This window comes from Fringilla coelebs (genome assembly GCF_963513975.1).
Source record: "Fringilla coelebs genome assembly, chromosome: 11".
Taxonomy (NCBI): domain Eukaryota; kingdom Metazoa; phylum Chordata; class Aves; order Passeriformes; family Fringillidae; genus Fringilla; species Fringilla coelebs.
This window is the reverse complement of record NC_140037.1, coordinates 14,677,249-14,689,708: the sequence shown is the minus strand read 5'-3', so window position 1 is coordinate 14,689,708 and position 12,460 is coordinate 14,677,249. Positions and strand designations below refer to the sequence as shown.

The window sequence follows — 12,460 nt, the reverse complement described above, 5'->3', positions numbered from 1 at the left end:
CTGCTGGGTTTGCTAATCCAGCAGCTCCCTTCAACATGCTGGACAGTTGGTGCAGGGTGGAAAGTGAGGGAGGAGGAGAGTTGTACTTGTTAAGATTTAGGACAGCTGTGTAGTGTGTTGTGAATTTTAAACACATTGTTAAGATCCAGTTCAATAGTTATGAGCCAATGTGGTCGATTGTATGAATAGAAATGCTGTCAGGCCACTTCTGAAAGATGCTTTATGAATTACAGCTTGGCTGTAGTATGTTGGACCTCTCAAAGGTTTAATAAGCAGAGTCATTTTGAAGACATGACAACAGATGAGATGAAAGTTGAGTCTGATCTATGCTAATGAGTCCTACATTTCCTATTTGCAGTGTTGCTCCTGAGGCCTGTAGCAGTTCCATGTGTGCTTTTCCTCCAGCCTCTGACTTCATCTGTGGTGATATTTTTCTCTTAAATAAACACATTTCTGAAGAGAAACGTAAAAGCTTTCTTATTTGTTGTTAAGGTTAAAACCACAATTGTTCTTAAACCAGTTTTGTGTCTCTAACCTGCCTTTAAGGTGAAATTAAAATGTACAGAGAATTCAGTATGCAAATAGCATGCACACCAGATGATCTGAAGGCAGCCTGCACATTTCCACAGAAAACAAATGTGAGTGTAGGAAAGCAGATGCTTTCTACCAACAGAGTGTACATACAGTTCTCAAGAGGACCTGAACAACAGTTTATTTTCAGGCTGCTGGAAGTATGCAAATTCCTGCAGAATTAAATGTGAATTTAAAGGAAATGGCATCTATTAAGGACAATACTACCCAAAGAGGCAATTGGGAACTTAATAATTTAATCAAGAACTTGAGCAGGCTCAGCAGTGTATCTAAAGTCAGTGACTCAAATGTCATCTGTTTTTAGCAAAAAAAGTTAAATGGTTATGTTTTCTTTTAAAGTGTGGTGTTTGGAGTGTGTTTCTCTGATCATGGAGTAACTTTGTGTGGTTATGTATAGATTTTCAGATGGTTCATCAAAAGACATCATCTGTTTGCTTGAGCTGCTTGTAGGACATATACTACAATAATACTTATGTGTATTGCCTGCATTATGTTTGCTGGTTTCAACCCAGCAATCCTGGGTAGAATGGATTATGTCCTGACATGCATGCAATCACCACAATTATAAATTAAATTCTTACTGGTGGATGTTGTTCCATTTGATGGCTGTGGGACTGGATGGATGTTTCTGAGGTTATAATCTGAAGGCAAGGGCAGAGTTTTGCACTAGTGGCATTGCTGGTGAGGCAGCTGCCTGCGGTGTAGACATGGGAAGTTCTGTAACTTTTGGTTTCCTTCCTTATGCAAAAGCACAGGATTCCTGGAGTGGGGGGAGCACACAGGATGGCAGAGGTCAGGCTTGCCAGACAGTGCTGCCTCCACTGTTGCCCATTACCCTCAGAGAATCCAGCTGCTGAGTATATCCTGCTGCCCTTTTGTCCCTTAGCAATCCCATTTAATGACTGTTTGTACAGAGTGATGCCCAAGTGAGGTCAGCCAGGGCAGGAGATGTTGCTTAGTGGAATGTGCAACATAACATTTAGTGGCAATTTTGACAAAACATTGTAAGGTCGGATGTATCCATTTGGATTCAGCAGAAATGACAGGTTTTCAGGCCTTTTGGAACCTGTCAGAAGGCAATGAAGGTCACTGCTTGTAACTTTGGGAATTTAACTTTAGACATTCATACATGAAAAGGCTTGGCTGGGGTTCTTGTAGGGAACTCCCTGTACAACTTGGAGCCGGCCCAGCCCTGCTGTGCTGGTACAGGTTAATAAACACAGTGAGAGGCTGGGCTGTGTCCTGCACCTCTCCTACACTCCACAAACAAGGAACAAAGTAAACGGGTTTACTTTGGGTAGATACAGTATTCCCTCATTTCAGAGCAGAAATACTTGAACTGATAACTAAAATTAACCTGGTCAGCAGGGAGGACACTGAGCACAAGAGTGAATTTGCCAGGTAAGGTCATCTCTGCAAGCAGAGCCTTCCCAGCCTTGTGAGTTACTCTTTGTTGTACTCTGCCCGTGTGTTTGAAAAACACCAAGGACTACATCTTGTCTGTAATGCCACAGATCTGCAATACTTGTGCTGCCCATGGATTGAACATGGAAGATTATCAAAATGTTCATTCTGTGTCTCTTTTTAAGAGTCATCTTCTTACAACGTAATAATCTGTAATGTTTTTCTCCACACAGGTTGTAATCCTTGGCAAACATTCTAGAGGCTATCACTACATGTTAGCTAACCTGGTAAGAACTTTTCTTCGTGGAAAGTATAGATGCATTTTAGAGGGTAAAATATTCTGTTCAGGTTGTGGAAACTTTAATCAGGAAGTGGAAATGCATGGATGAGTACTTGGATTTTGAGAAATTGCTTCAGTAAATACTATAACTGGTATGTCATCTCTACTCAGTTTTTTTGGTCAGAAAATGTCATGTCCTCTACTAATTTTGAAGTAATAATTTAACTATATATTTTCCAGTAATTTCTATCCTCATAAATTAGATGTTTCTATCCTCATAAATTGTGACTGTAATTTTCTATAAACATATTTTGAATTTAAGCACTCCAGGAAAAATAATTGCAGCATGTTTCTGTATAAGTGGTAAAAAGCTGTAAATTAGAACAATTCTATCAAGTAAACCACCAAGGCTGTTTAGCCTTTCTTTTGTATTTCAGAGTGTAGGGTTGTGCCTGTGTATGTGCTGACCTGCCAGGAAGAGGCTGTACATTTCTATCTGATCAAAGCCTCTTCTGGGGAGTAGGATTGATTTTCAGGGGTGTTTGTGATGCTTTTGAAACACCATCTACTTAAATTCCTCACAAAAAGTCTTGTATTGTAATTAATCCTGCAGGAAGACTCCTTTTTAGGTTCTGTGCCTACTGCGAGTAGAAAAATGTGAGTTTTTCCAAAACTCTCACTGTCTAGTTGACAATCCTAATTACTCAAAGATTCTCTGTATCCATGTTTTGGTGTGATTAAAGCAGAAAAGACAAATTTTAAAATATCCTTATTTAGTATAAGTACTGTATGACTTTAAGATGCATCATTTTGCATTATAAGAAGCAGACATGATCTCACTGATTAGCTCGTGCATAGAAATACAGAGGTTCTTATTCTGGGTTGCCTTTTAGTATGTGTAACCATTGACATTCAAATAAACATGACTGCAATCAAGTCATACTAATCAAAGAGACTCCAATTTACTGCCTCAGGTATAAATAACAACAGAGTGGGAGAGAATCATCCCGTTCTGCTTGCACGTGACATACTGAGAGATGCTGTGATGGAGAACTGCCTGGCGAGAGATGGAGTGCTTTTCTTTCCCAGCCCTGAACCTTTGTGTTCACTTTGCTGTACAATTGGGATTTGAGGTCCTTGACCATTTTGCACCATGATCAGGACAAAAAAGGAAATGGTACTTCAAGTTTTCCTGCTGTTTTCTTTCTGACTGGCAAATATTACCTACCACATTGCCACGACACAAAAGGGAAGTTTCCTGTTGCAACAAACAGGATGTTTTAAATTCTACTCTATGCCACTATCAGAATACTAATTGTGATAGTACTTGTCTCCTTGGTAGAATATTTCCAGCTAACAAGAGGGACGTTAGGCAGTGTGCTTTGTGCTGCACTTGTAGCAGGTAAAACTGAGCCAGGGGAAAGTGGCTTTGGATGACAAAGATTTTCTACATGTGTCCTCCCAGGGTTTCACAGACATTGTTCTGGAGAGAGTAATGCATGGAGGTGCCAACATTACTGGATTCCAGATTGTTAATAATGAAAATCCAATGGTTCAACAGTTTCTACAGCGCTGGATGAGGCTTGATGAAAGGGAATTCCCTGAAGCCAAAAACTCACCATTAAAGGTATTTACTGTAACCTATCAGTGATGGACATGATATGCTTTTAACAATTCTTTGGGAGTTTGTAACCTCAGATATGTGCATGAGTATGATCCAGATCCCCAATGAGAATACATCACAACATTCACTGCCCTTCCAGAAGAAAGAGGCAGAGGCTGTAACGCCAAGTGCACACCATGGTGGGAGCTCCTCAAAGCAAATCCTGTCACTGTGCAGTGGATATAAAAACTTCTAATGTGAACCTCTTGAGTTAGTCTTGGGCTGCCTGTGGGGGCTAGTTAGGTTAGGTTTTAGATGTAAAATGTGGATTGCTAATCTATTTTAATGGTAATAGAGAATTTCACATGCAGAATGAAGTAGCTCTGGATTCACTAAGGAGCTGCTGCTGCCTTCTAGTTACTGCTGGCAGTTACCCTCATAATCTAACTCTCTCTTTTGCACCACTGTCCTTTACTTAAACAGTCTGGCTATTAAAACTGAAACCAATAAAATTTTTCAAAAATATTTTGGATGAAAGTCCCAGGTTCGCCAAAACTGTCACAGATCAGATGAAGTAAATGCACCTGTTATTAGGAAACTTGCAACCTGTTACTATCTTACCCAGATTTTTTTCTGCCTCAGCATCTCTTTCACTATCCTGTGAAGGAGTGCATCAGGGAAGCTCTGTCCAGGCACAGAAGTCATAAAATCTTCTAGGAGACTGCATATTAGTAATGTTCCTTCTTTCTCATCTTCTTTTGGTGAGATCTGTCTTTTGGTGAGATCTGTTCTTTTTCATTGCTATCCATAGATGAGTGAAACCTGGGTATGGTAGTATACAAACTGATTTCTCAGGGCAGCCAAATCTAAAAACCAAAAACCACTGCCCTGACAAGACAGTTCATGTCTTTCTTGTTTGATTTGGCAAGGACACGTGCAAATTGATGGAACAGATTTGGAATTCAACATTACTTTGATAAGCTGGAGTAATGTCTCAGTATGAGTAAGACTAAGTTCAGGAAAGCATTAAAATACTAGACAGGAAGGAAAAATCTACTCAGTTCCATGCAGGAGGGGCAGCAGGGTAGGCAGTAGCCCTGGGTTGGGCTACAGACAGAAAAGGAGCCGCTTACGAGGCTCTGCTCCTTCTGGCAGTGCCATTCATTAATGACTGGTGCCATTTGGAGAGATGGCACCACAGATTTCCATCCCTGGCATCATGTCCTTTCTGTGAGGGAGGAAAATTTTCTTAATCCCATGCCTTTCTGGCATTTCAGAGGAAGCAGAGAAAGGCAAACAGAGGCCCACAAAAACCAGATTAGTGTATTGTTGCCTGTGGATTAGGACTTAGTCCTGCTTTCTAAAGCTTTCTAGCAGTGATGCAGGAGTGAAGATAAGTATCATACTAATCTTAAAAGCTCTGAAATATACAAAGTTAACCTGAGATGATTTTATTCCACTTGAAAGCAATTTACCTTGAGGAAAAATTATTCTCCCTCCTTAAAAAAGAATCTTAAGTATATGGTAGAAACACAAAGATTACATTACCTTTCCACAAATGTGCAGCTCATTATAGAAATGTGCACAGTATTTGTCAATCAGACAAAAAGCATACTTAAGAATTGATGTACAATATTTTTGATTAGGAAATAAAATTGCCTAGAGATTAAAGTCCTGATGTTTAATTTATTCTGTATTTTATCAGCCTTTCCCTTCTTTCTCTCTTTTTTCTCTTTGCATGCTCATGCATTTATAAGTAGAATTCAAATAAAGTAGAAAATTAGATAGCTCTCTTGGCATGACTTGGAAGGGACTGCGTTAAGGTTACTGACAATTGACGCAGTCTGCTGAAAAAATTATCAATGTGTAAGTTTTATGTAGTGCTAGATTGGACAGCTATTACAAGACTTTTTTTAATACAGGAACAAATACATTAAAATTACTGTCCAGTTCTGTATTATTGTGTGGATTGTGACGTATATGACCTTTGTTAACTTTCTAAAAGAGGAGAGAGTGATTATTGCAAAGCATCACAGGGAGAGGTAAAGGTGGCAGGATCAGAAGGGTGCCTGTGCTGTACAGTCAGAGCAGGAACCACCAGCCACTCCCAGTGAGTTTAAGCTGCTGTCATTTAAAGCTCAGTGAAATGTCTGCTTGATCACCTTCTTCACAGCCCTACCTTTGCACTCCTTTTTATGACCCAATTCTCTTGATCTGCACATGCAGACGCCTTGTTCTGTGCAGAGTTCATGTGGCTTGGTATCAAACTGAAGAACTTGCAATAAGATAACGCTGAGTTTTAAGAAAAGCAGTACCTCCAATTCTGCTATTCTGCCCTATGGAATTAATTTCTGAATGTAATAAATCTTGTCCACAAAGAGCTGAACAAGCAGCTGAAACTTGGATTTCTGCCTTTCTAACTCACACATGGGCAGCAGGTCTTGTGGCCTGAACTCCAGCACAAGGTTCCTTAGGTGGCAGGATCTCTACGGGACCACAGGCAGCCAAAAGGAAGGGCAGGTGCATTTTCCATTCTTCATTTCTTCCTTTGTTCTATAACAAACAATGTGGAGGTATTGAGGTTCACTTACAAGGGACTTGAAATCTGCTCTTACACACTGAGCATGTTCAATTTCTCCCAGTAGGTCCATGCTGAGAGGGTCTCCTCTACACAGACCCTGGAATTACAGGTGTGCTGTAATGCCAGTGAAACCCAGAGATGTCATATACAAAGCCCAGGCCACTCTAGGAGGGAAGAACTTTCAGACAAGAGATACATGTGGAAAAAATTCCCAAAAAAAACCCTCTTTGATGGCATTTTCTAGGTGATACTAAATTTATAGCATTGGGGGGGTGTCACTAGATAGCATTCAACCAGCAGTGAATGAAGTTGACAGGAACAGGAACACATAAGTTAAGTTGTCTGGGGATTTTGTTCCTGAGCTGCTGCTCCTCAGAGCTTCCCACCCTCTGCAGATTTATCATGGAGTAAGGGAAGGCAGATGGTGAATTACCAAGGTGATGTAATGCCTAAAGTGTATTTTGTGATTACTTGCTTGTATAGCTGTTTTCTACTAAAAGTAATCTTATCTATTCCTTGCCACAGATGCTACCTAATCAGGACTGGGATCCAAATAGAAATGATTTATGTTAACTTCAAGTCAAAGCTCTCTTGGCAATCTTGTTAAAAACAAAAAAAATACCAAATGCAAAAACTCAGATATGAGCTTTCCTTTGGTATCAGTATGGTCCAGCATGGAATTGCAGACATTTGTAGTAAGCTCATCTAGATGAGCAAGTTTCCAATTAAGTTGAAATTTTATGCAACTGTGAACTGGTATTGTTGTTTTGCTGCTATATGCTATACAGAATGAAAATATTTTTAATTTGTTAATTGAAATAGGTGGAATCGTTACAGAGCACCAGCTGAAGGACAGAGAGGAAGCAAAGGGTCCACAGTTGATAAGACCTCTTGGGGTCAAATTTGGTTTCCAAAGTGCAATTCATCTCTCTAGCTTTCTGGAGACAGGAATCCATCTGATTTTTTCCAGCCCCTGTAGTGATACAAACTATTTTAAAGAAGGTTCAAATCCACTTACTGATAAAAAGAAACTCCCTATAGGGCAGTGTGAATTTGGCTCATTGGATAATTTTGGGTCCTTGGAATTTTTGTTTGGTGTAGCCTCGCACCTCATCTCTGAACAGGTACCAGCAGATCAGTCACCAGCCCTGAACAGCAAGCATGATTCTTCTGTTCTAACGAAGAGGAGAACTTGATGTGATACCTGGGGCAATTCTAAAATTGCAGTTTGTTGCTGTATTTCCTTTGTGTCAATTGCAGTACACGTCTGCACTGACCCACGACGCAGTCCTGGTGATCGCAGAGGCTTTCCGCTACCTCCGAAGGCAGCGTGTGGATGTCTCCAGGAGAGGCAGTGCTGGAGACTGCCTGGCTAACCCTGCAGTGCCATGGAGCCAAGGAATTGATATAGAAAGAGCACTGAAAATGGTAAGGGCAAAGATAACAGCTAAAGAGCAACAGCAACAATTCTGTAGTGTTTGTGTCCTGCTCCATGAGCACAGAGCTGCTGTACTCGCACAAACAGCTGCAGCTCCTCAGGGGAAACAAAGTAAAAACAAACCTAATGATGAACTTCAAAGGATGGATAAAATAAATCCAATAGAAGGCAATGTGTAGCATACTAGCTCTCAAAACTTTGGCCAAAATCCCTGTGGTACTGATGCAGCAGCTGCCTGATTGTCCCCACCAGAGCAATCCCCCAGCTCCCCTGTAGCACCCCAGTTCTCCAGGAGAGTGAGCATGAGCCATTTTGCAATCAAACACATACCCTAAACTCAGGGTGAGCCTGCAAATCTGACTAACAGAACTAGACTGGGTCTTTGGTACCTGTGTTGTAATTCCTGCAGGGATAGATGTGTTTACGAACTTAAATGCATGTGTGCAGTTTTGATAATTTGCCAGTAAAAATTCAACTCAGATTGGTTTAAAAAAGTGGAGAAATTGTTGTTGGTCATATTAGTACTGATAGATCTCAGCACCAGCCTGAACCTGGGAACAGTTTAGCCTTCAACCAGTTCTGATTACTGGCATAACTTTACACTCAGCCAGATTACCTTCTGCAGGGCCAAATTTTTATCCTTAACACACTAGTTATGGCATAGGATCCTACCTCACTTAGGTCTGTAATATTGTTGATTTTTTAACTCTTTTTAGTCTGCTATTTCTGTTAAAGCAAGTGACTACAGGAAAAATTGGATAATGTTTTTGTAGATACAAAAGACAAGATTGCTGCTTTTAATCTGGCTCAAGTAACTCAAACAAACCTGTTAGCATTGATTATATTAATGCAGACATTGAACTGGAGTGAGTGAGATCAGAATTATGCCTGTGTTAGATGTAAACAAATCCTAGGTCAATCTTCATGCACTTAGCTTAATTACTGCTTTTTCTCAGCTTCCAAATTGGGAGGATTATATCAGAATATTATAATGAGTTGTGGATGGTAATAATCAGATTCTATCACTCTTAAAACTGGGATGGTTCAGTCTCACATAAAAAGAGCCAGAGCTCATTTTATGACATTTTTTAATCTCCTAACATATGCCCTAACTGCACATTCATTAGTGTGGCATTGCATACTTTTGAAGAGAAATAACTAAATTCAGTCTTCACAATAGTTAAAGAATTTGTACTGCACTGATATATGAGGTATTCATGTCAATAGAAAAAACCAACGCTGCAATAGGACACTCCCTTATTTAGGAGAACTTATTAAAAAACATATTTAAAAGGTATGATTGGCAAAAAATGCAGAAGATTGACTTTTAGCTGGTTGCCTTGAATTTTTTAGCTATTCAGAGTCATGTAAACAAGGTTTCCACACACCTCAAATGCGAGCTACCCGAGATCATCCCACATGGCCTTCCAGTACCTATCCTGTCCATCACCTTCTCTCTTTCTATTCAGACAATGATATTGAATCTTTGCCTAGGAAAAAGAAAACACAATAATTTAATAATTTTTCCTCTCCACTCCATAGCATCAACTCAGATAAGAATGCTTTTTCTAGGATATCCTTGAAATATCAATCCTGTGCCAGCAGAAAGTCCAGTGCCTCACTATAGTCATCTTGCTGGCAAGATAGTTAGGCATTACTTGAAAGTTCTTCCCAACAGCCTTGAAAGCTGTGCATATATTTGTTTCTGAAGCTGGTTCTAACACATCTGATCAGTGGCAGGCAGTTTACCAGGACACTTATAAATAGTCACTCTGCAATTGCCTCCACACGCTGCCACCAGAAGTGTTTGAGTCCTGGCAAGCCTTCCTGCCTCAGTGCAGCCAGGTGTTGCAAAGTGCTGAGTTTTCCCACCAAAGAGAAACAAATTAAATTTGGAGCCAAAAGGTGTCCAGTGCACAAATCTCATGTCTCAGTGGGCGTCAGGATGGAGCCAGTGTAACAGGCTCTGTGAGACACCCAGTCACTGCTGTGCTAAGGTAGCCAGACAGCTTCCAATAAATGCCAGAGGCAGGCACAGCAGCTCACATCTGGATGCAACTTATGTGTCAACTACCCTGCAAATACATTTGCTCAGTCCACAGTTGATAAGACCTCTTGGGGTCAAATTTGGTTTTCAAAGTGCAATTCATCTCTCTAGCTTTCTGGAGACAGGAATCCATCTGATTTTTTCCAGCCCCTGTAGTGATATAAACTATTTTAAAGAAGGTTCAACTCCCCTTACTGATAAAAAGAAACTCCCTATAGGGCAGTGTGAATTTGGCTCATTGGATAGTTTTGGGTCCTTGGAATTTTTGTTTGATGTAGCCTCGCACCTCACCTCTGAACAGGTACCAGCAGATCAGTCACCAGCCCTGAACAGTTTGCCTTTCACTAGTCTAGCACTTCTTCCTGTAACTTCTACAGTTTTTGCTAAATATTAAGCTAATTTTCCCCTACTAAAGTTTGAGACTGTTACCTTTTCTCCCTGAGATGACAACTTGTCAGTGTTGATAAGTGATGAAGGAAAATGCCTCATCCTTTCATACAGGGAAATAAGAAAGGCTTTTTTTTGAGACAAAGTACTTTAGACTTCCCCTTCAGATGATTCATGTGAGTAGGTAATGATAATGACTTACCGTCTGTACACCCATCCATCCTGCCTCAGACCAAAACCCCATAAGCAGCAGAGACAATTGTCTGTGCTCATTCAGAGAAGACATTCGTTCTTTTCTCCTGCACTGGGACTGATCTCAAAATAAAGCACTTCCCAGAATGAACAATGAGATGCCGTTCTGGTCTGTACTGCAGATCACTCTGTGCCACATTGTGAGGGGTTGAACTGCACTAATTGTTGCTTGTGCTTTGCTGGTGCTCCATCCTGTACCAGTGAGCCCAGCATGACCAAGCATGGCAGGATCAGTCTTTCTTACATTTTACATACCTGCAGGGCTAATTTCATTTAAATGCAGCTCACTCTGAGTCACCGGCTGAGTGTTAACAAATATTTACAGCTGGAACTCAGAGAATGGGGACTGGGGTTGTTTTGAACGCTACAACTGGCTGTGTCAGAAGCAGTACAAGTCTCTTACACAGATAAAAAAATAAAGTGAATCTTTTATTAAGATACTTTTCTGTTTATTCCCTCAAGGTGCAAGTTCAAGGAATGACAGGGAACATCCAGTTTGACACCTATGGGCGGAGAACAAATTACACAATTGATGTGTATGAAATGAAAGCTGCTGGGTCACGGAAGGTGAGTTTCAAGGCATTGAGATTTCACACCATCTCAAATATTTATTCAACAAATCAATGAAATTCAGAAATACCAGAGATGCAGTTTAATAACAGGGTCCTGAGGAGTGTCCCCTTCATGCTGTCTTCCCTATCCCAGGAACCTTGTTGCATTCAGTTCCTGGACTAAACCACATTGTTTCTTCAAGGAAATGGATGTAAAGCTAATTTAGTCCCTTAATGACAAAAACAGTGAATGAGAAATGTTACAAAATCTGAGGTTTTGACAATTGCTCTTACAAGTTCAGGTACCAGAGTCCTTGTAAAGGTATGTAATGAGGTAACAATCTCCATTTTTATAGGCTGGTTATTGGAATGAATATGAAAGATATGTGCCAGCATTAGATCAGCTGCCCTCTAATGACACTTCATCTGTGGAGAACAGAACTATAGTAGTCACTACCATCTTGGTAAGTTTTATGTTTGTAGTGTGTTTGTGTTTAGGAAACAAGGCACGTGACTCCTGGGGTGTGTTAGGCACCTTGTCAGGAGGCAGATGTTGAACACTGTGTGAGTTCAAGTGACTGGAAGGTTCAGTATCTTCCAGAGATGTTCTGAGGGCTTGACCCTGCTAACTTATGTATGTATCAATAAGTCTGCTCACAGGAGGAGCTCACTGAGCTCACCACTGAGCTTTGCTGCTTCCCAGACACTTGAACTCAATTAAGTGCCTCATGTAAGTGAAGTTCTTGTGCATGCCTGTAAATGAGCACAGAGATTGATTGGCCTTTGTGCTGTAGAGTCAAATCTTGCACCCCTCACTCAGGTTCAGCTCCTGTAAACTCAACCCCTGTGGACTGAGTAAGGGTGGCACAATGAAGCCTGTAGAGAACTGGAACTGCTCTAGCACTGGGTGAAAAGCAGCCTTTTCCTGTGCAATCCCAAAGGAGCAAAGCTCTTCCTGTGTGTCACGAGCAGCAGCACCTGTGTCAGTCCCAACACCCCTACAGATCTGCTCTGTACAGCATTCATTGGGACTTCTGTGCTTTTTACAGTTCTACTAAGCATGAGTTAATTTTATGCTGTTTCCTGAAGCATTGTATTTTATACTCCTATGGATTTAGTGAGATATAATCAGCATTTCAACTAGAATTTTCGAAGAAGGCTAAGGGAATTCAGTGACAAAAAATGCTACTGAGGATTTCGACCTAGCTTCCCTTAGGCTTCTTTGAAAATATCTCCTTCAGAGCCCCATTCTTTGCCACTGGGGCCTTAGGAAATTGTGGTGATGGTACAGGTGTTGGATATGTCAGTCCTTAAATGCTACAATTT

At 40.7% G+C, this 12,460-nt stretch overlaps 1 protein-coding gene across 2 annotated transcripts in view; it reads left to right on the top strand.

Moving 5' to 3' along the window:
* GRIA3 (glutamate ionotropic receptor AMPA type subunit 3) overlaps positions 1 to 12,460 on the top strand; it is a gene marked incomplete at both ends in the record, with an annotated part of 139,793 nt that overhangs the window by 77,251 nt on the left and 50,082 nt on the right. For both annotated transcript variants that reach the window (XM_084212879.1, XM_084212880.1), the window contains 5 exons: positions 2,229 to 2,282; positions 3,741 to 3,902; positions 7,720 to 7,887; positions 11,046 to 11,150; positions 11,491 to 11,598. In XM_084212879.1, coding sequence (XP_084069005.1) covers positions 2,229 to 2,282; positions 3,741 to 3,902; positions 7,720 to 7,887; positions 11,046 to 11,150; positions 11,491 to 11,598 — 597 coding nt within the window. The remainder of the gene's footprint in view (positions 1 to 2,228; positions 2,283 to 3,740; positions 3,903 to 7,719; positions 7,888 to 11,045; positions 11,151 to 11,490; positions 11,599 to 12,460) is intronic.